The sequence below is a fragment of the Geotrypetes seraphini genome, chromosome 2 (genome assembly GCF_902459505.1).
Source record: "Geotrypetes seraphini chromosome 2, aGeoSer1.1, whole genome shotgun sequence".
NCBI lineage: Eukaryota > Metazoa > Chordata > Amphibia > Gymnophiona > Dermophiidae > Geotrypetes > Geotrypetes seraphini.
In genome coordinates this window covers 521913034-521937308 of record NC_047085.1, presented here as the reverse complement: position 1 = coordinate 521937308, position 24275 = coordinate 521913034, and the positions used below count along the sequence as shown (strand labels likewise).

The following is a 24275-nucleotide window of genomic DNA, read 5'->3' as shown; positions in this document are numbered from 1 at the left end:
TAACTGGTAAAACGTTGGAATTTATTATGAGCAAGGCCAGCTTTTGGCTTCTGTAATAATTCTCATGATGCAACTGATAATCAGTTGATATTCTTATGATCTAATATTGATAACAAATAAGAAATAAGATTTTATTAAAATATTTTGCATCATTTTTGTCATTATTCATTTTACAACCCTAGATTAGCTAGAAGTACGCTTGTGTGCAATTATCCTGCTCAAGATGCAGCCCTTCAGGGAGGGGAAGGCAAACAGGTAGGCGTTGCGTGTGCGAGTGGAGCTTGGGGATAAGCCTGTTAGGGTTTTGAAGCAGAGGCAGGCAAACTTGAAGATGACCTTTGCCTCCATCGGCAACCAGACAAGTTTTCTGTAGAACGGGCTTATATGATCTGACTTTTGTTTTTCTAATCTTTATTCATTTTTGAACTTACAATAAGTGTGTCAATATGTTAAAACAGATTAATAATAAGTATATCACTTTTGTTCGCTTCGGAGCGATCAGAGCCTCGGAGGGTCCGGTTCGCACTCCTGCAGGTATGGGTAATTCCTGCTGCACCTTTGCCTCGACAGCCTTTCTGCTGCCCTGATCTCCTCCTGACCGCGGGCCCAATAGAAAAGGAGAGGAGCGTGGGAGCAATGTCCCGCCCCTCCCCTTCACCGACGAGAGTCTTCGGGAGCCTTTTTAAAGAACTCCCCGACGGCGTGCAGCCGTTCGGCGTGCCGACGAAGACGCACGACTAAGGCGCGTGCGCCTTTGTGAACGCCTTCATGAAGCGCCGGAACGTGAAGCGTGAAGCGTCCACAATCTTCTGATCCCAAGACAGAACTAACTGAACCTCTAGACGATAAGTAACCATCTTTGTCAGACTGCCTATCATTTCCAAGGTATCTCTAGCCATCATCCCCCTTCGGCTAGACAGTTTCTTGTCACCCCAACCCTACGTCTGCTGGACGGTGTTCCTCTCCTCCCAACTTCCTACATAAAATCTGTATCATGGCCCACCCCAACTCCCAACAGTGGCTACCACTATTCCTACTCTATCTGATCTGGTTCAGAATTTGCCTAATCAACTCTCTCACCCTAACCCCTATCCCTGTCCTTAATCCCACATTCCGTGCGATTAAAACTAGCACCCCTACAATCTCTCACCGCACCTTGTACGACTACTCTGATGCAGGCCCCTTCCCAATACCTGTTCTACCACCCCTACCCAGACCAACCAAACCATACATAAAAAAACAACGATCACTAAAAAAACTAACTTACTCACACATCTATCCAATTGATCCAGCCAACTACCAGAACCTACATGGCTTTTACCTAAATATAAGATCTATGAGAAACAAGGCCTTACTTATTAAGGACTGGCTGAAAGAAACCAACCCTGACTTCGCTCTATTTACAGAAACATGGCTACTATCCGATAACGATATTATTATCCAAGATGCCTTCCCCCAGGCTTCAAAATTTTATCGCTGTCTAGAACTTGGGGCAGGGGGGGAGGCCTGGCCATGATCTTCAAAGACAACCTATACTGCTCTATTCTAAGCTCAAAATCCACTCCAAACCTAGAAATTCTTTCCCTCTCACTATCGTCCAAATCCCTAGCGGCTGCGCTAACAATAACTCTGTTTTACATTCCTCCAAAAAAATGGAACCTCGCCAAGGATGACTTCTCCGACTTTTTACTAACTAACTCTCTATATAGCCCTTACAACCTACTTTGTGGAGATATCAATATCCACCTGGAAAAAATAGACCAATCTGAAACCATAGAACTCTGGTCACTCATCTCTTCACTAGGGTACCTCAAACCTCCACCAATTAAAACCCACCAAAGAGGCCATCAATTAGATTTAGTCACTTTCTCAAGAGAGCTACCTAACCCCAAAATATTCTGGAAACAAGAACACTGGACCGACTCTCTATGGTCGGATCACAGCCTCTGCAATTTTGAACTCGATTGCCAACTAAAAACCACAAGCCCAACAAATAATAATAACCCAAACACGAGAAATAAAAAATTCCATACTAGCAGATGTAAAATAAATACCGTAGAATTCTGGTCTCACTATGAGATCATATCAGAACAAAACACACAAACCGATCAATTCATGAACTCCTGGATTAATGATAGCACCAATATCCTAAATAAAATGGCTCCCATTAAAACCCGCAGAAAGAGACTTAAAAACCTAGAGGGCTGGTTTGACATGGAACTGCTATTGTTAAAGAGAGACCTAAGAAAATCGGAAAGACTTTGGCTAAAATCAGGGTCACAAGAGCAATCGCTTGGAGACAAAAACTAAAAATCTACAAAACTCAGACCAAAGAAAAACGTAAAAACTTCTATGCCCTCAAAATCGGCGACATCTCAACCAACAGTAGCAACCTTTTTAAGCTGGTAAATGATCTATACAATATAGAAACATTTATCGACACACCCGAAGAGCCCTCCCTAACTGCAAACAGCATGGCGGACTTCTTCACCTCCAAAATACAAAAACTAAGGTCCTCCCTCACTGACCCAACAAAACCCCACTGGTGTTTCCCCATTCTTCTAGATTCAGACGATTCAAGAGCCGATCTATTCTGGAACACATTCTCACCCATAGACTGGCAAACTTTCAGTAAATACTACAATAAGTATGCCAATTCCTACTGCAGACTAGATACCTGCCCCCCTAATGTCATGAAATCAGCCCCAGTCTTTTTTAAGGCCAAAATGCTGACTTGGATCAACTCTCTACTAACCTCTGGGAAGTTCCCAGCTGAACAAGGGCACATTATGATTTTGCCAATTAAGAAAAACACTAAAGAGCCATCTAACAATGCATCCAACTTTAGACCAATCGCCAATATCCCCCTGGTCACCAAAATAGCAGAAGGGATAGTAAACACCAAACTCACCACATACTTAGAAAAACACAATATCTTACATGACAATCAATCCGGTTTCCGGTCAGGCCACAGTACTGAAACAATTTTAGCCTCTCTGCTTGATTACCTTCATCAACTATTCAGCCAAGGCTCAAGCGCTCTTATATTGCAACTCGATCTGAGTAGCGCATTTGACTTGGTTGACCACGCCACTCTACTAGACTGCCTAACATCTATTGGAATCTCAGGCCATGTTCTCAACTGGTTCCGCGAATTCCTGACAACAAGAACCTACAAGGTGTTCAAGGACGACACTACCTCTTACAGCTGGGTCAACCCCTGTGGGGGTCCCACAAGGCTCCCCCTTGTCCTCCACCCTATTTAACATCTACCTTTCCTCCCTAGGAAACCTTCTGCAGAGTTTGAAACTCAAATTCTTCATATATGCAGATGACATCACCATAATCATTCCGCTCTCCTACTTTACCTCAGAGCTACTCAACTCGCTATCTCTCACCCTAAATCAGATCGAACTTTGGATGACAGCGTTTAGGCTAAAGCTAAACCCAGAAAAAACTAAAGTCTTCTTAGCATCCCCAAACGACAAAATCAAGGAAACTGCGATATATATCAATGGCCTATAGACTACTGTATCGAGCAATCCTTAAAAATTGTAGGAGTCACCTTAGACAAACATCTCTCACTAGAGAAACATACTGACCTAGTGTTTAAAAAATGTATCTCAATACTCTGGAAACTCCGCACCATTAAAAAATACTTTAACGAAACCTCCTTTAGTCTGCTGGTCCAAGCTTCTATTCTTAGCGTCCTGGACTACTGTAACATCATTTATCTAGGCGCCTTCAAGAAAGTCACCAAGAAGCTTAGACTGGTCCAAAACACCGCCATCCGCCTTATCTTCGGCCTGAAGAAATGGGAACACATATCCCCCTTCTACCACAAGTTGCACTGGCTGCCATTCGAATCCAGGATCCTATTTAAGTTCTCTTGCATCCGTCTTGGGGAGGGACTTTTCCTTTGAAATGGGCTGATTCTTCCTTCCGCTATTTGGGAATTCGGCTTTCTATGGATGTGCGGGAACTTTACCGGTTGAACGTTACGCGTCTCTTGTCTTCTATGGGATCGGTTCTGGCTGCTTGGCGGGAGTTGCCGCTCTCCTTGATGGGAAGAGTGCATCTCTTTCGGATGGTGCTCTTTCCTCGATGGTTGTACGTCCTGCAGACGCTTCCCTTGTGTCTTTTGCAGCGGGACGTACGGACTTTTTACTCTTTGCTTTCGAGGTTCTGTTGGGGAGGCCGCAAGCCTAAGCTACGGTGGCGCTTTATGGTGGGTTCGTGGGACCGGGGTGGCTTTGGGGTGCCGAATCTTAGGTTGTATAACTGGGCTTGCCTATTGCGGCATATTCGAGATTGGACTTTGGGTACCGCTCTGTATACGGACATCTCCTTCGAGCGCGATTATTTTTATCCTACCCACCTTGTGTCTCTTTTGCACGCACGGTTGGTGGAGGTACCTGCTCCTGGTAGACGTAGTGTCTTGTTTCGCCCCCTTTGGGAGGTGTGGCGGCGGATTCTTCCCATGTGGCATCAGGACTCGCGGGTTAGTGTGTTGTTGCCCCTGGCCGGTAATCTTTCTTTCCCTCCGGGATTCGGGCCTTCAGTTTTCGGAAGATGGCGGGCTAAGGGCTGTGAATATCTCTTTCAGGTTCTGCGGGATGACGGGGAGCTGCAATCCTGCGCAGACTTGCGACAGGGGGGTCTTCCTTCTCAAGGGCTTGATTTCGCGCATTGTCAGCTGCGTCACTATGTGCGCTCGCTTCCTAGAGATTCTCTCTCTTTGTCCTTTGGGCTACGGTTTAGAGCTTTTTTGGAGGGGGGGGAGGATCCGGAGCCTCAGATTTCGGTTTCTTTTTTTCACAGGCGGCTTGCAGCCCTGGAGCCTCCCCATGACTTTTCCTTGGTTTTGGAGGCTTGGCGGAGGGATGTGGGGCGGGAGCTTAGGGCAGATTGGTTGCTCCACGCTATACGCCGGATTCCGGCCCTAGTCTCAAATGCTGAGCTGCGAGAGTGCCATTACAGGACCTTGCTGCGGGCCTATACCTCCCAGAGCCGGGCCTTCTATATGGGCTGTGTGGATACCCAGGTTTGTCTCACCTGTAACACTGAAGTGAACTCTTATTTTCATGGCTTTTGGAGTTGTGAGAGTATACAGGGTTTCTGGGGGGCTCTGGCCTCCTTCCTGCAGGATCTCCTTCAGGTTCCTGTTCCTCTTTCTATTTTCCACATGTTGTTTGCTTACTTCCCTGCATTTTCTGGTTTTTCTTCCGCTGAAAAGTTGTTCTTGAGTAAATGTTATATTTTAGGGAAGAAGTGTATCTTGAACCATTGGCTGGCCGATGTTCCTCCCTCCTTCTGGTATTGGAGGAACAAACTACATGAGCTGATGTGTTGGGAGGCCCGGCTGGCTCGTTCCTCCCGCCGAAAGAGTAGTGACTTTATTCGTACTTGGCTTCCATACTTGGACAGTTTGCCGCCAAGAAGTCGTAGTCGAATTGTAAATGGGTTGCAATTATACTCTGCTCCACCTGTCTGACCTGGGATTCTTTCTGTTGGGGCTGGGGGGTGGCGGGGTTTGGGGGGAAGGGGGGGGGTATGGGTTTGAGGGGGGGTGTTTGGGTTTCTTTGTTCCCTGAGAGGACATCAGAGTCCAGTCCTCTTTGGGGGGGAGGTGACCTCCTTTGACTTTTCTTGTAACTGTTACAATCCTTTTCTGTATTCTGTGGTTGTGAGTTGTTATTCTATTTACCAATAAAAAAGAGTTTCATAATAAGTTCTCTTGCATCTGCTACAAAACCGTATTGGGTATGTCACCTGACTATCTCTACCCCCACTTCAACCTGAACTATAATAATAAGAGCTCCCGCAGAATAACTTTGTTCGCTTTCCCCTCACTGAAATCATGTCATCTTAAAAGATTCCTCGAACGAACCTTCTCTTTTCAAGCGGCCAAACTAAACTCATGGCTCGCCCAAATTATACTTGACGCCTCTTCATACCTCCACTTTAGAAAAAAGCTCAAAACTCTACTTTTCAATGAACCAAATCCTTAATGCTCCCCTCTTCCGCCTTAACGCTCCCCCTCTCCTCATTAGTAAACAGATCGAACTCTCTTCTCTGCATCAGACCAATTCCTTCTCTCCCCCTCCTCAACACGGCCCACCTTTCTTTACTTTTCCCCCCTCCTCCTCCCCCCTCCCAATGATCCCTGCCCCCTCCTCTCATACGATATGCTTTGCTCCCCCTTCTCTCAAATTCAATTGTACTCTTATACGGTAAATACCGTTTATGCTCTGTATTAGTCCTTCCTTACTTAAATTGTCAATGTAAACTAGTTTGACCCTTTGATTGTCTTGTTATGTTCTTCTTTTTCAACTGCACTGTATGTAACTCATCTATTTGTTGTGAACCGCCTAGAACTCCCTGGGTATGGCGGTATACAAAAATAAATTATTATTATTATTAATAATCATCAATAATACAAATGATATGCTCTTATAATAATAACAGTTTATATACTGCAGGACCGTGAAATTCTATGCGGTTTACAATGATTAGAAATGTTACAGATTGAATGAATAAACAAAGTACAGATTTAGCGACAGGTGGTTCTTGCGCTCGGTTGTTAAGGACTAAGATTGAATAGGTTGGTTTCCTAAGTATTTCAGGAACAGATGTGTTTTCAGGCGTTTCCTGAATTCTCCATAGGTAGTAGGCACAAGCAATTGTTCAAGGTCTTTACCCCATAATGCTGCTTGATGTGCGAGAAGATGTTGGTGATGACTTTTAAATTTACAACCTCTAACCGGTGGAGAAACGAAGTTCAGGTGTGAGCTTAGCTTGTGTCTGTTGGTTGAGAAAGAGAAAAGTGTAGTTACTTACCTGTAACGTACATTCTCCGTGGACAGCAGGATAGTCAGCCACAAATGGGTGTTGTCCCAACAGCTCCCAATTTGCGGATAAGCTCTCCAATAGCTCAGAGATATTTTTATTTTTCTCTGAGCATGTGCAGTGCCTGGGCCCCACTGGGCATGCCCAAGCCCTACCCATTTCCCCCTGCTTCCCCCTAATCCCCAGGATGTTCCTAGCTGTGGCCGGGTCGGCCGTATGGGGAGGCGGGTGGGTTGTGTGGCTGACTATCCTGCTGTCTATGGAGAACCTATGTTACAGGTAAGTAGCTACACTTTCTCCTAGGACAAGCAGGATGAGTCAGCCACATATGGGTGACTCCCTAGCCGAGGGATGTACCGACTGGACCTGCGCCTTAGCGCTCTGTGCATCCCTCGCCTGGCTGTGGAGGCCGAGCCGGGCAGGGTAATCAGGCAAAGCAGGTGAAGTTGTGGAAACAAGGTTTTAGATAAAGTGCTGTGTTAACTGACCAATAATACTCACAGAACAGTGAACTGGTCAATGACAATCAATGAACAGTGAGAAACCAACTGGTCAACAGTGACAATTCGTACTTGCATGTGAGAATTCATACTTGCCTATTCCACATTCAGTCTAGACAGGAATGCTGGAAGACCTACTTAATCAATATCTATAACACCCTACTTGTTCAGTGTTTGTCAAGGCTGTGCTAGTGGTTGCTGTCCCTCCCGGGAGGGAAGAGCCACTTCCAAGACTGCTCGGCCGAATGCATTTGGAGCGTGGAATGCTATGTCGAGGCAGTAGTGCTTGGTGAAGGTGTGCATGGAGGACCAAGTGATTGCATCGCAGATGTCACCTATTGGTGTGTGGTGCAGATGAGCCATTGTGTCGGGGGGGTGGGGGTGATGGACCAGGGCCTGGATCTCGCCGATATATCTGGCCGACGCGATGGAGGTCAGGGCTTTCCCGGCCAGGAATACGGGATCTGCCTCCCCCAAAGGTTTGAAGAGGTCGAGGTGAGCTGATGTGGCACCAAGTTGAGGTCCCATCCGGGTGGTGGTGGTCTGATCGGTGGGTGCAGATTGACAGTCCCTTCATGAAATCTCGTGATTACTGGATGCCTCGACACTGGTTTGTTGTCTAGGCCAATGTGGTATGCCGCGATTGCACTTAGGTGGACCTTGATGGAAGTGGTTTTTAGGTCCCACTGAGATAAGCTCAGTATGTACTGCAGGATGTCCAGTATGGGGCAGTTGTAGGGGTCTCGCTGCGTGTCTGTGCACCGGTAGCGGAACCTTCTCCATTTCAACCCATAGCATTTTCTGGTTTAAGGTCTTCTGGCTGCCATAAGAATGTGCTTCACGTCTTGTGGTAGGTTCATTCTCTCATCATCCATGCAGTCAGGACTAAGGAACGCAGGTCGTGGTGGAGGCTCCCGTGTTGTGTTATGAGAACTGCACTGATCGGGAGGGGGAGAGGTGGGTGAACCGCTATCCCTTGCCGGAACGGGCACCATGGTTGCTGGGGCCCGAACATGGCAATAGAAACATAGAAAGATGACGGCAGAAAAGGGCTACAGCCCATCAAGTCTGCCCACTCTTCTGACCCACCCCATCAAGTCTGAGTGCTAATGACCCAGATCCTTAGCTCGACCCTCTTAGGGATCCCACGTGGATGTCCCATTTATTCTTAAAGTCGAGCACGCTGGTGGCCTTGACCACCTGCACCGGAAGTTTGTTCCAGTGATCTACTACCCTTTCTGTGAAGAAATACTTCCTGGTGTCACTATTAAATTTCCCTCCTCTGAGTTTGAGCGGGTGCCCCCTTGTGACCGAGGGTCCCCTGGGGAAGAATATATCGCTTTCCGCCTCGACACGACCTGTGATGTACTTAAATGTCTCAATCATGTCTCCCCTTTCTCTACGCTCCTCAAGAGTGTATAGCTGTAGTTTGCCCAGTCTTTCTTCGTATGAGAGACTCTTGAGTCCTGAGACCATTCTAGTAGCCATTCGCTGGACCGATTCAGCTCGAAGCACATCTTTTTGGTAGTGTGGTCTCCAAAATTGCACACAGTATTCCAGGTGAGGTCTCACCATGGTTCTGTAAAGCGGCATTATGACTTCAGGTTTGCGGCTGATAAAGCCTCTATTGATACATCCCAACATTTGCCTTGCCTTGGATGAGGCCTGCTCCACTTGTTTGGCAGCCTTCTTATCTGCACTGACGATTACTCCCAAGTCCCGTTCTTCTGAAGTCCTAGCTAGTGTTTCCCCGTTTAAGGTGTAAGTTTTGCATGGATTTCCGCAGCCGAGATGCATGACCTTACATTTCTTAGCAATCATGATCACCGTTGTTCTGTTCTGAAGGATCTTCTGCAGGACTTAGGGTATGGCGGGTAGGCGTATAAGAGTCCGTGGTTCCAACTCACAGACAGATCGTCTGGGCTGAGACGGCGATGGGTTGATCTCTTTGAGCAGAAGATCGAGTATTTTGAGTTCAGTTCGGTTGCAAGCAGGTCGATGCTCGGTGTGCCCCAGGTACTGAAGATCTTCTTCGTCGCTGCTGGGTTGAGACACCACTCATAGGGATCCAGCTGGCGGCTGAGGCTTTCTGCCAGGTCGTTCTGCTCCCCTGGGAGGTAAGTTGCCTGGATGGGGCATTGAATGGAGTTGGTTAACTCCCACATGCAGCAAGTTTCCTTGCATAGTGAGGCTGACCCTGTCCCTCCCTGCTTGTTGATGTAGTACATGGCCACCAGGTTTTCTGTTTGGGTGAGGACTGCCCTGCCTGTCACCCATTGTTTGAAGGTTTCGAGGGCATTCCCTATGGCCCTGAGCTCCAGTAGGTAGATATGGAGTGAGGACGCCTGGGCCGACCATATGTCCCCTGTGCGAAGATGGAGAAGGTGTGTCCCCCCTCCATGTTTGGAGGCAACTATGGTGGCCACAGCTGGTGAAGTGGTGGTCTGGTTTCCCTTTCGCTAAGTTATCTCGAGCCGTTCACCAGTGAAGCGTCTTGTGTATGGGCTGGCGAATGGGTATCTGGGTAGTCAGAGGTTGGGTCTACTGGTCCTAGTGACGTTTCAGGGATCTCATGTGTAGTCTAATGTGCTGGACAACAAAGACCGCAGCCGAGACACAGGAGGGGACGTGCTGACGATGAGCTGCTGGCCAGGGATGTCATGGCGTCGATCTGGTAGTCCAGTAGTACGGCCTTGGTCTGTGTGGTGTCGATGACTACCCCGATGAACGATATCCCCTGGGTGGATATCAGGTGGGATTTCATGTAATAATAATAATAATAATAACTTTATTTTTGTATACCGCCATACCCAGGGAGTTCTAGGCGGTTCACATCAATTAAACAAAACTTAATAAAAAATTACAATAAACTATCTTTACAAATAAAGAAGGTATTGGAACAAAATTAACAAGAAATTACAGTTGATCATGGTTACAGTTGATCATAATTACAGGCAATGAGGTGATAAAGATGGGCATGCGAGGGGGGGGAATGAGTAGGTCATTGGAGTTAGTGAGATGGGGGAGATCTAAAAGAGGGGGGAGGGACCGGGCGTGTTGGGTTGTTTGAGGGAGGGGAGAGAGAAATGGAAGAGATGGGATTAGGGATATTGAGCGTGGAATAAATGCGTTTTGAGTGTTTTTCGGAAATCAAGGTAGGAGTGGGCCTTGAGCAGAATTTGGGCTAGCCAAGTGTTCTGTTTGAGGAACCCGTTCTTGGAGGAGGGTTATGGAGGTTGTCGGAGCTGCCAGCTGTCGAGATAAGATAGGACGCACACCCCTTGAAGGCGAGGATGTGCCACTGCCACGCACTTTGTGAACGCTCTTGGAGCCGTTGAGAGTCCAAGGGGTAGGACCTTGTACTGTCTTGGCTTTAGAAGCGACGATGCCACCTGTGGGCTGGGTGCATGGGCACGTGAATGTATGCATCATGTAAGTCCAGGGATACTAGCCAATACTTGGGCTGTAACAGGGCCAAGACTGTACCCAGAGAGTGCATCTGGACCTTGTGTATGTACCTGTTGAGCTTGCAGAGATCCAGGATCAAGCGTTGTCCTTGTCTATGAGGACACGGGGGTTCCTGGAGTAGAAACCCCTTGGTGATCTCCTCTGTTCGGCACCACCTCTATTGATTCTGCCGAAGCAGGTCCTCTCCTTGCTGCAGGAAAATTGGGTCGTCAGATGGAGGGTGCCCCGCCCACTCTGGGGGGGGGGAGAGGGGCGGGAGTGGAGACGAATTCGGAATCCCTGCTTGATGATGCAGAGGGCCCACTGGTCGATGGTGATCCTGGGCCAAGCCTTCGCAGACAATCTGATCCTGCTGGGCTGGAGGGTGGTCAAGGTTCTGTTTTTGTTTTGGGGAGAGGGCTACCCTTGGATGCCCCTGCCCCTCGGGCGGTGCTTGTTTGCGTAGCAGTTATGTTACTGTTGCGAGTGCTGGGGCACAGACTGCTGCCAGTGTGGACTAGCTCGGTGGTGAGCTGGAGTCCCTGTTTTATTTTATTTATTTATTTTCTCTCAATGACCTCCTGATAAAGCCGCATCTGGAACTGGAGCGCAGCAACTTGTACGCTCAGCATTGCGCCCTCGAAGGTCTTTTTCCCCGTGGAATCCAGGGTTTTTCAGGTCCTTCCCTGATGGGGCGTTGGAGGGGGGGGTCATGCTGCCCTGTTTCTCTTAAGCGCCAACGCTACCGCATTGTCCATGTATGGCTGCTACGGGTTGTTGAATCCCTGGGCCAGAAAGATCTGGTACTTCAGTCCCAGTCTCCTTGATTTTGGTTGCCCTGAAGAGGGAGTCAGCCAAATCTCATCTCTGCAGTCCAGGAGATTCTTGTGGACTGGAATCGCCACCGCCTGCGTGAAGTACTGGTACTGGTAGTTCAGGCATTGTAGTACTCTGTCTTGGGTACTTGTGGTCCACCCACGTGGATCTTGAGAAAGGCTGTGAGTTTCTGGAGGAACTTGGGGTGAGTCCTCGTTTGGGGGGGGGGGTTAATAGTTTATTTATTTATTTATTTTTGTGAGTGGTGACTTGGGGCGTGGCTGGAGGCTGGTGTGTTGCTTGTTCCTCCGTTGCTTGGGTGCATGACATGCTGCTGGAACGCGCCATGTTGTTGTGCGTAGCTCCCTCTAAAGGGGGGCATTGGGGGGAGGGTTGCCCGCTGAGAGAGGAGTTGGGTCAGCAGGAGGATTAACTGTTGCTGCTGGTCCCACCCCTGGTGATTCGCAGGTTCATGTGCTGCTCCATTTGACTGGTTGGGTGGCTCCATGTACCCCAACGACATTCTCTGTCCTTCTTGAGAGGGGGGGTGAGCCTGCAGAGAAGGGGCAGGATGCACCCCTTCATCTGTGCCAGTGCTCCTGGCTGCGTTTCCCACTGTGCCTGGAGGCAGAGAAAGAGGAGTGATGATGCCTCCTGTGTGGGCTTCTCCTGCTGTACTGCCTATTGTATGTTAAACTGTACAGTGCTGCATATGCCTTTCAATGCTATAGAAATCATAAATAGTAGCAGAGTCCCTCATGCTGGCTGTGAGCTGTGGAAGTGCAGTGAACAGCTCTTTAGGCTGAGGAGTTTCAAACCCCCACCTTTGGGGAGGCATGGTCTGACATCCCGCATCACTGATGACATCAGCACCATACTTTGTGAAGAGTTCCCCGGGACTGCCCCTGTTGCCAGGGAGGAAGGAAAAACCTATGTTGCAATTGGTTGCTAGCGGTTTCCATCATGGCTGGTTGCTGAGACCCTGCCCAGCTAAATGTGAAAAGCTAATGTGAAAGGTGTCCTCGTTCCCGACATGAGTGGGGAGGGGGGGAGAGGTCTGAACTGCAGAATCTGCAGGACCCCAAGAAGGAAAGAAGCATCGAGTATATATAAATATTTTTTTTCTTCAGCATGTGGGGAGATTGCAGGGAGGAGGGGCAACCCCCTGCCCTGTACAAGCTGAACTCTGGGGCAGCATGTCTCCTGCTGGTGGGAGAGGTCTGCAGGTCCTCCCCCCCCCCAAGGGAAAGAAGCATGGGAGTTTCTCCTTAAATTCAGATTGGGAGGAGGGTGGGGCAGAGCCCTTGGGGCTGCAAGAGATTATCAGAGGTTTTCCCAAAAACAAGCAGATAGGACTTACCTTTGAGGCTGGAGGGGGAACCCCGATCGTCTCCCTGCGAGGCTGGCTGTACGCGGCCGCATGCAGGGACTCATCTCTCAGTCTGGAGGGCGAAAACCCCGATCTGCTGCTTGCAGTGGCTGGCTTTACGGAGCAGCATGCAAGGACTCTGTGGGAGATCTCTGTCTGGAGGGCGAAAACCCCGATCTGCTGTCAGCAAAGGCTGGCTTTACGCGGCAGCATGCAGTGACTCCGGGAGAGATCTCTCGGTCTGGCGAGACCCCTATCGGCTGCCCTGCAGGGGCTGGCTGTACGCGGCCGCATGCAGGGACTCATCTCTGAGTCTGGAGGGCGAAAACCCCGATCTGCTGCTTGCAGTGGCTGGCTTTACGTGGCAGCATGCAAGTACTCCGTGGGAGATCTCTGAGTCTGGAGGGCGGAAACCCCGATCTGCTGCTTTCAGAGGCTGGCTTTACGGAGCAGCATGCAAGGACTCTGTGGGAGATCTCTCAGTCTGGAGGGCGAAAACCCCGATCTGCTGCTTGCAGAGGCTGGCTTTACGGAGCAGCATGCAAGGACTCTGTGGGAGATCTCTCAGTCTGGAGGGCGAAAACCCCGATCTGCTGTCGGCAGAGGCTGGCTTTACGCGGCAGCATGCAGTGACTCCGGGAGGGATCTCTCGGTCTGGCGAGACCCCTAACGGCTGCCCTGCAGGGACTGGCTGTACGCGGCAGCAAGCAGGGACTCAGGGAGAGATTTCTCTGCCGGGCCGAGTGCAGGCGGGGGGATTAGCTGAGCCAGGGCATCCTGGAGGCTCCTTGCCGCTGTAGCTTGTGGATCCCCCGCTGCTGCATTCCAATGAGGATGGCTGCTAGAGGAAGATTCTCGGGCCTCACTTCTCTTCATGAAGTCTCTCAGTGCCCTCTTCCTTAGCTTGCGTGCACATGGAGACATGTGCGCACAATGCAAGCAACACGGAAACCTCGTGCGCCGGATCCAATCAGTGGGCGCACAATTCATGAGGATCCAGTGCATTCATCCTTCTCCTGCATCCCAGTCATTTCTTTAGATGATTCAGGCATCTTCAAGGTGATGAGTAGAAAAGTTGTAATGGAGAGCTGTAGAAAATCCGACCGATGGAAACGGGCGGAAACTAAAGACTGGGGATTAGGGGAAGCAGGGGGAAATGGGTAGGGCTCGGGCATGCCCAGTGGGGCCCGGGCATTGCACATGCTCAGTGAAAAAAAAAAAAAATCTCTCTGAGCTATTGGAGAGCTTATCCGCAAATTGGGAGCTGTTGGGACAACACCCATATGTGGCTGACTCATCCTGCTTGTCCTAGGAGAAAGGTCTGTTATGTATTTAGGGGCTAAGCTATAGAGTACCTTGAAGCAATAACAACCAAACTTGAATTTCACACATGCCTCCATCGGTAGCCAGTGTAAAAGTCGATAAGAAGGTGTCACATGATCAAACTTCTTCAGTCCACAAAGTAGTCTAACCGCTGTATTTTGAACTAGTTGCAATCGCCGCATGTACTTCTGGGGGAGTGCCAAGTAGGCGATGTTACAATAATCGAGTTGACTCAGAATAAGGGATTGTACTAGAATTCGAAATGATGAAGCATCGAAGTAAGCTCTGATGGACCAAAGCTTCCAGAGGGTGTGAAAGATTTTTCTGATCAAGGAGTCTACCTGGTCTTTCATGGTCAGGCTTTGGTCCAGTTTTACTCCCAATACCTTCATAGTGGGTTGATTGGGGTAACTAAGGTTATTGATACACATTGGTGCTTTAGTGTCGAGTGGGCATGGCGCTGCTATGAAAAATTTTGTTTTCTCTGAGTTTAGTTTTAGTCTGAATTCGATCATCCATTGCTCCATCTGATTTAAAACTTCTGTTGCTTTGGGGGTGACTTCTGAGACAGAGTTGGTTAATGGGATACTTATCGTGAAGTCGTCAGCGTAACTAAATAGTTTTATCCCCAGCTGGGATAGTTGTGTACCCAATGAGGACATGTAAACATTGAAGAGCAAAGGGGATAGCGGTGATCCTTGTGGCACGCCAGATGGATTGCTCCATGTATCTGAGAGATCGTGATTGAAACGGACTTGGTATGTGCGTAATATAAGGAAACCTCGAAACCAGTTCAGTACTTCTCCTCCGATTCCGATTGCATCTAGGCATTGTAACAGTTTTCCATGGTCCACCAAGTCGAAGGCGGAACTCATGTCAAATTGCATGATTAGGGCGTTGAGGCCCTTACTGAACAAGTAGCGCAAATTGTCCAGAATGGCCGCAATTACTGTTTCAGGGCTAAATAGAGGCCTAAAACCAGATTGAGTTTCGTGCAGGAGGGAGAATTGGTCAAGGTATTCCATTAGTTGGGTGTGTACCAGTCCTTCCATGATTTTTACCATAAATGGAATAGATGCTACAGGTCTATAGTTGGTTATTGATGTTGCTGGTTCTTTACAATTTTTTGGGGATTGGGGTTATTATAATATGACCATTGTTGGTACCCAGGGCAGATGAGCAGAGACAGATGGAGCTGCAAGCAGTCAACGCATGGATGCAGCGCTGGTGTGAGGAAGAAGGATTCCACTTCGTGCACAACTGGACGATGTTCTTGGGGAAGAGCAAGCTATACAGGAAGGACGGACTCCACCTCAGCAGAGATGGAACGAGGCTACTTGAAAGCAACATCAAGGGAGAAGTTTTTTAAACTAGGAAGAAAGGGAAAGCCGACAGTCGACCAAGAGAGAGAGTCCGTGGTTCGGGAACTGGTATACCTGGAGGATACCGTGCAGGAAGATAGAGGGGAAGACTCACCGGATTACAGGCAAGACAGATCAAAAAGGGCACAAAAGGGAAGGACACACATAAGAACATAAGAAATGCCGTTGCTGCCAGTCGCAGTCCCACATTTGGTGTTGAAGCAACTACATGCTTTGTTTTTTCGCTTTATTTGGCAGGGGAAATCTCCTCGTATTTCCAGAGCTGCTTTGTGGGCGGCCAGGGATAGAGGGGGGGCGCGTGGTACCTAATTTATTGTGGTACTACCGGGCTGCACAGCTGCGGCTCTTATTGGATTGGGAGATCGCTGATTTTAAGTTGGCGGTGCGTATTGAACAACATTTTGCGGGACACCCATGTTTGAAACTCTGGCTTTGGTCCTCCTCTATTGATCTTGGGCGATTGGCGGTCCCAGGAAATCCGTTTTTGGAACATCTTCTGAGAGTGTGGGGTGTTACTAAACGGCGTTGGGGGGCTGGGGTAGGCCCCTCGATTCTTGGTGCGGTGCGAGATAAGCCTATGTTCCCGGCGGGTGGGGAGAGCTCTGTGTTTGCGCGGTGGGAACGGTTGGGGTTATCTACCTTTCGAGATGTGCTTCAGAAGGGGGTCCTGGTGTCTTTTGAAACCTTCCAGATTAGTGCTGATTTACCCAGGGGAGATTTTTTGGCTTATTCTCAGATACGTCATTTCCTTCACTCTCAGAAGTGGGATAGGGGACCCATTCAATCTCTCGACCCCTTTGCTCACTTGTGGGTCACTCTTCGGAACTTACCTAAACCCATTTCTGTTCTTTACCAATATATTCGGGGCTCCTTTTCCTTCCCGGCTCTCTATCAGCGGGCTTGGGAGGTGGACTTGCACTGTACTTTTTCTGTTGAGGAGTGGTTTAGAATTCATGTCGAAGTGGGAAAAGCCTCTTCTTGTGCACTTATTAAGGAAAATACCTATAAAGTAGCCATGCGTTGGTATTACACACCTGCCCGTCTCCATCGTATGTTTCCTACTGTATCTGCCTTATGTTGGAGATGTGGGGTGGATAGGGGGACCTTTTTACATATAATGGTGGGATTGTCCAGTTTTGAAGCCCTTTTGGAGGACTGTTGTGGGATGTTTATCACACTTGTTACAGATTTCCTTGCCTTTTTCTCCACAGGGATGTCTATTAGGCCCTTATAATGTTAGTCTATATTCTTGGCAGACTAAGCTCCGACGTTGGGGTTTGGTGGCAGCAAAATGCTTGATTGCTGCTCATTGGAACCAGGGACTGGCACCTACTCATTTGGATTGGACTTTGAAGCTTCAGTTTATTTTTCAAATGGAATTATCTATTGCAAAGCGACATGGGTACTATTATACTTACACCAGGACTTGAACAAGAATATTAGCAAAAATCGAATCTTTACATTGAGCTTCTTTCTGAGGGGGGAGGGATTGTGTACAGGGGGACTTCCCTGAAGAAACCACAGGGAGTCCCTCTCTGAGGGTTATGGAGTTGGTAGGGTGGGTATTGTGGAGTTCTGCTTGATGATAAATACTGGGGGCTGATTGGTCTTGTAGGGAGCAACGTCTACTGTTTGTACTGCTGGGGGAGCGTTTTGTGAATTGGGAGCTTTTTTATATGCTTGCTTTCCCATTTGTTGATGTCCCTGATATTTATATTCTGATTTGTATATTTTCATTAAAAAAAAAAAAAAAACTTTTTTCAATAAACATTTATTGATTAAAAAAAGAAATGCCGTTGCTGGGTCAGACCAGTGGTCCAACCTGCCCAGCAGTCTGCTCACATGGCGGCCGTCAGGTCAAAGACCAGTGCTCTACATTAGTCCAGTTTAGCATGAACTTATCCATCTTTGCCTTGAAACCCTAGAGGGTGTTTTCTCCTATAACAGACTCCAGAAGAGCGTTCCAGCTCTCCACCACTCTCTGGGTGAAGAAGAACTTCCTTACGTTTGTACGGAATCTATCCCCTTTCAACTTTAGAGAGTGCCCTCTCGTTCTCCCTACCTTGGAGAGGGTGAACAGTCTGTCTTTCTCTACTAAGTCTATTCCCTTCAGTATTTTGAACGTTTCGATCAAATCCCCTCTCAGTCTCCTCTTTGCAAGGAAGAAGAGGCCCAGTTTCTCCAATCTCTCACGGTACGGCAACTCCTCCAGCCCCTTAACCATTTTAGTTGCTCTTCTCTGGACCCTTTCGAGTAGTACCGTGTCCTTCTTCATGTACGGTGACCAGTGCTGGATACAGTATTCCGGTTGAGAGCGTACCATGGCCCGGTACAGCGGCATGATAACCTTCTCCGATCTGTTAGTGATCCCCTTCTTAATCATTCCTAGCATTCTGTTCGCCCTTTTTGCCGCCACCGCGCCTTATGCAGACGGCTTCATCGACTTGTCAATCAGAACTTCCAAGTCTCTTTCCTGGGAGGTCTCTCCACGTACCGCCACGGACATCCTGTATTCGTGCATGAGATTTTTGTTCCCGACATGCATGCATGTAATGGTGAAAAGGGCAAACAGAATGCTAGGAATGATAAAGAAGGGATCATGAACAGATCGGAGAAGGTTATCATGCCGCTGTAGCGGGCCATGGTGTGCCCTCACCTGGAATACTGCGTACAGCACTGATCACACCGTACATGAAGAAGGAAACGGTACTACTCGAAAGGGTCCAGTGAAGAGTGACGAAGATGGTTAAGGGATTGGAGGAGCTGCCGTACAGCAAAAGATTAGAGAAACTGGGCCTCTTCTCCCTCGAACAGAGGAAATTGAGAAGAGACATGATCAAAACATTCAAGATAATGAAGGGAATAGACTTAGTAGATAAGGACAGGTTGTTCACCCTCTCCAAGGTTAAGAGAACGAGAAGGCACTCTCTAAAGTTAAAAGGGGACAGATTCCGTACAAAGTTCTTCTTCACCCAGAGTGGTAGAAAACTGGAATGCTCTTCCAGAGTCCGTCATAAAGGAAAACCCTCCAGGGATTCAAGACAAAGTTAGAAAGGTTCCTGCTGAACAAGGACGTACGCTGGTAGGGCTAGTCTCAGTTAGGGCGCTGGTCTTTGATCCAGCAGCAGCAATTCTTATGTTCCCCAAGGGTCCAGGTCCTCATCCATGGAAAATCGCTCATCAGATACCAATTTGTCACCCCAGGCCACCCGCAGGCGTTTGGATGAGGGAGGAAGGGAGACGCTAAAGGCACTGAAGGAGGCAGTACCAGAGCGGATGCAGAGGGAAATCCACCCCCTGAGACCCCTGGGGGGGAAGCAGGACCCCCCGGCCACTTGAAAATAAGTCTTGCATAGAGCAAAAATAAAATCAGGGGAAAAACCCTCTGGCAGCCCAATCGGACTCACTGCCAAAGAAGAGGACCCATGAGAAACCTTTCCCTGCCATTCCAATACAGAGGGAAGGTCACTTCAGGCTGCAGACAAAATGGAGGGTCTTCCTGCCAAAATTGGTGAAGATCCCACTGAAAATGACCCCTCCGCGGCCTGTAGCGGCTGGGAAGCCTGAACTGTCCCATCCGCTAAAGCAGGCAAGCCAGCAGCAGCCGTCAACGGCTGGGGAAATCCCTCCTTGGGCGGTGAGGGAAGCCCCGGCTTCTCCGCTGTCAGTTGCTACTTGCGATGCACTAGTGGCAGAATACACTGGCCGCCGGCACCCGATGCCAACGAGGCTCCCCCACCACTCCGGCTTGCACAGCACTTGCACAGGCCTGCCACAAGTGCCTTGAGTCTGGAGCACAATGAGCACTTTTCCCCTGCAAAGTGCTCATTGATCCGCACGTGACCTAGCTGAAAGAAAAGTGCCGGTTAGATGAAAAATACAGTAAATATAAAAGGAAAGCAGCCTTTTAGACCGGCACTGCCTCAGGATTATTTTATTTTTTTACAGAACAGACTCCACTGGCTTTCCAAGCAGTATACCTTGCCTGTATTGGTGGCAAGACTTACTGCTGAGGCACCTCTACAAAGAAGTTGGGGAGGTGGAGGAAGGGGGGGTGGCTCCCAGCATGAGATCCGCCGGGTGTGATACCTCCAAGATCAAATGGACCCCCAAAACAGGGCCCACCTAAGCTCAGTCCGGCACTAAAACGGGGACTAGGAGCACTAAGCAAATTTCATCAGCCCCACAAGGAGAAATGGGCACAACTCACACCTGCTGGAGACTGAGAGAAGACTGATGTATATAGGGAAGGGACAGCTATTATGTACTAGACCAAAGTTTTGGTCTCAGTCTCTACCTGCTGGTCATGATGAGATATTACTAATGTGACCATACATCTCGTTTTGAACGGAATCATCCCGTTTTTAGCTGACCTGTCTTGTTGTCCCCATGCACAGCTTCGGGAGGCCAAAATGTCCTGTTTTCAGAGAGCGTCTCGAAGCTGTGCGTGGGGACAACAGGGCAGGCGATCGCGGAACCTGGCCTCTCTCCCTGCTTCCCCGCACTGCAGCAACAGTACCAGTCGAGGCAAGTACAGCGACTGCACAACGACCGACCTAGAAGTCTTCACCCAATGTCAATTCTGACGTCGGAGAAGAAGTTTCAGGCCAGCCAGGCAGTGATTGGCTGGCCCGGAACTTCCTCTAAGACATCAGAAAAAGGGACAAAATTACATTGAAAATGGAGAGAGCAGAACAGACACAACTGCATCCATGCGTGCAGAAGGAAAAAACTGTAGAGGGCGCTAAGCTGAACAGTAAATAGACCAGCGGCAGAGTGAAAAATCGGGAGTGGATTCCTTCTGCAACCATGCGGCTAAAGGGAAATAACCCTACTGTCACCTATTGCACTTGAACAGAAAATCACTAACTCAGCCCTGTGCTTGCGAAAAATGCAGATAATGCAATCCTTACCTAGAGACCTCAGGATCTCATAATTCTCCTTCATCACCTCCCGGTGAAGCTCCTTCTGCCCTTCATCTAAATACTCCCACTCCTCCTGGGAGAAGGCGACGGTGATGTCCTCAAACGTCACCTGCTTCTGAAACATAAACCAGAAACTCACTCAGGGACACGAGGAAACACTCCGAACGCATTAGAGTTCAGCTGGATGTACTCTTCTGATAGCTTTGCTTTGGCACTGTAAGTGTGCAGGCTTAGGGGTATTTTTTAATTTAAATTCTGCTTTCTCTGTAATTCCTTGTGTAAAATTCCCCATCATAAATGCCTGATCCCAGGTCAGACTGGATTTCCCACCACCCCCATCTCAATCTCTAACTAGAATGAACCCCATCCCATATCTCTCTGTCACTTATACCTAGAACAGTTTCATGGACTGTGAATAACTGAACTGCTGTTGCCTTATCCTAGACAATACCAAGACCGTCTGGGCAATTCTCCACAGGGCTTACGGAGCCACTGAACATACCCTGCAGTGATGCAATCACCATTGAATAGCACTCACTCCTAGGTGCTTAGGAATAAAGGCAATCACACATATATTACCAGGTCAATATTATTATTTATTAATTTTAATCTTACATTGTCTCAGAAGTCATACGTGTGATGGAGTCCCATCACGCGTGGAATTTGCACCTCTCCTGATTCGATACTTTAATATTTTTCACAAGGCAGTATGACATCACACTTGTCAACCAATCAGCCAACAGAGGCTGTCCTTAAGGTTTGAATAAAGAAATTCCTTTACATAGGAACAAGTTTTACAAACTCAAAGACAAATTATTAAAAATCATATTTTTGTTTACATTAATTTCTGAATATGCATAACACATTATAACATACCCAATGAACACTTTGTCATTCTCAAAAAAGTGAAATTAAACAGACGAAAAACTTGCTTTGGAAAACTGACAGTTTCGAGTTTCACTGCCACACATTCCTAAGTGGGCTACAAGTACCTCCCTTCCTAAGCTGGAGGTCAAAGTAGCTGACCTTTCCTGCTCTGGGCCTCTCAAAGACTGGTATTGTCATTGTAACAGTGTCTTTTAGGCTCCCTTAAAGTTTCTTAAATCTTATATATGTAAAACATTTGAAATTAAATACAAATCATTCTCTCACACATCATTCATAGGGATCCCTTCACACACAACACGGTTTATTGCATTCATAAGATACATATAACTATCTGTATTCAAAAATGTGAAACCCTATATCTTCCACAAGCCAGACTGAGAGGTCTGCTATTAATTAGAGCCATGAAATCAAGGCGGGAAACTGCACAAAGATGCAGAGAGGACAGAGAGAGACAGAAAACAAGATGGCGTCATTAATACCTCTATGTATGTATTATGTATATCTACACCAGATTTCCACATGCTCCTGCCAAACCTAACACCTCAAACAAATAGTGAATTCCCCTTTTCCTGGTCTTTTGTTCATCATCCTAACTTTTTCAAAGTTTTAAATGTGTTTGTATGCATATAAGACCCTCTGACCGGAAATAGAAAGGTCCTGCTACTGCTTCTACGTAGTTTGTGCCAAACCAGGCCTTCTTCAGCATCCAATGCTCTAATTGTTTCAGGGTGGGTGCTGAAACCATTAATGCAGACTGCATTTAAATTTGGTAATTTAGTATCCACCAGCAAAAGTAAAAAAAAAAAAAAAGCTGTCAGGCATATTTATCAACAGAAAAAAAATAACACCAGGTCTGGGGCAGCGTTAGAAGGCTTGGTTGAGAGAAGGGGTATCTAATGACACCCCTTCTAACCCCCTGCCCCGATCAGACTTCCTGTGCTGCCCCCACCAATTTAAAAAAATGTTCTTGGTGGTCTAAGAGACCCTTCCTGGCCCTCTCAGAAAATCCCTGGTGGTCTGGAGCAGTGTTTCTCAACTCGGTTCTGGAGTCCCACCTTCCAGTCAGGTTTTCAGGATAACCACAATGAATATGCATGAAAGAAATTTGCATACACGGCCTCCATTTCTTTCATGCATATTCATTGCGGATATCCTGAAAACCTGACTGGCAAGGGGGTATTCCAGGACCACGTTGAGAAACACTGGTCTGGAGAACCCCTATGATCCTAAGACAGATGCCCTCCTGTTCTAGTGGACCCCGACCTACTTCCCCCCCAAAACCCATAGACAAAACCATTTTCTGATGCTCTACACAAGTGGAGGAGCAAGAGGAGAGCTGCTGTATGCCAGATCCTGCTCCTCTGTTGTGCTGACATTGCTACAAATACTACTTATTTCTAGAGCAGCTACATTCTCTGTCCCTAGGGGGCTCCCAATCTACGTTTTTGAACCTGGGACAATAGAGGGTTAAGTGACTTGCCCAGAGTGAGGAGGAGATGCACTGGGAATTGAACTCAGGGTGTGCAGAATTCCCCCAGGAGAAAAATTATACACCTCACACTCACTTGTGACAAGAAACAGATAATAAGAGTGTCTTAAAGCAGAATGAGCAGCTGCTGTGTGAGGGAAGGAGAATGAGGAAGAAGAGCCTGGGGAGTGGAGGGAGCAGAAAGTGAGATTGTCCTAAAGCAGGAGGAGAATGAGGAAGAAGAGCCTGGGGAGTGGAGGGAGCAGTCCCAGGAAGCGGGAAGTGAGATTGTCCTAAAGCAGGAGGAGAATGAGGAAGAAGAGTCTGGGGAGTGGAGGGAGCAGTGCCAGGAAGCGGGAAGTGAGATTGTCCTAAAGCAGGAGGAGAATGAGGAAGAAGAGCCTGGGGAGTGGAGGGAGCAGTGCCAGGAAGCAGAATGTGAGATTGTCCTAAAGCAGGAGGAGAATGAGGAAGAAGAGCCTGAGGAGTGGATGAAGCAGTGCCAGGAAGCAGAAAGTGAGATTGTCCTAAAGCAGGAGGAGAATGAGGAAGAAGAGTCTGGGGAGTGGAGGGAGCAGTGCCAGGAAGCAGAAAGTGAGATTTTCCTAAAGCAGGAGGAGAATGAGGAAGAAGAGTCTGGGGAGTGGAAGGAGAAGTGCTGGGAAAAAGAAAGTGAGATTGTCCTAAAGCAGGAGGAGAATGAGGAAGAAAAGCCTGGGGAGTGCAGGGAGCAGTGCCAGGAAAAAGAAAGTGAGATTGTCCTAAAGCAGGAGGAGAATGAGGAAGAAGAGCCTGGGGAGTGGAGGGAGCAGTGCCGGGAAAAAGAAAGTGAGATTGTCCTAAAGCAGGAGGAGAATGAGGAAGAAGAGCCTGGGGAGTGGAGGGAGCAGTGCCAGGAAGCAGAAAGTGAGATTGTCCTAAAGCAGGAGGAGAATGAGGAAGAAGAGCCTGGGGAGTGGAGGGAGCAGTGCCAGGAAGCAGAAAGTGAGATTGTCCTAAAGCAGGAGGAGAATGAGGAAGAAAAGCCTGGGGAGTGGAGGGAGCAGTGCCAGGAAGCAGAAAGTGAGATTGTGCTTAAGCAGGAGGAGAATGAGGAAGAAGAGCCTGGGGAGTGGAGGGAGCAGTGCCGGGAAGCAGAAAGTGAGATTGTGCTTAAGCAGGAGGAGAATGAGGAAGAAGAGCCTGGGGAGTGGAGGGAGCAGTGCTGGGAAAAATAAAGTGAGATTGTCCTAAAGCAGGAGGAGAATGAGGAAGAAGAGTCTGGGGAGTGGAGGGAGAAGTGCTGGGAAAAAGAAAGTGAGATTGTCC

The 24275-nt window shown here is 48.1% G+C and overlaps 1 protein-coding gene across 1 annotated transcript in view; it reads right to left on the bottom strand.

The window, feature by feature from the left end:
• Positions 1-24275, bottom strand: part of LOC117354734 (gastrula zinc finger protein XlCGF58.1-like) — a 44955-nt gene that overhangs the window by 7947 nt on the left and 12733 nt on the right. Inside the window, exon 2 of the mRNA XM_033932674.1 lies at positions 20600-20726. Coding sequence (XP_033788565.1) covers positions 20600-20726 — 127 coding nt within the window. The remainder of the gene's footprint in view (positions 1-20599; positions 20727-24275) is intronic.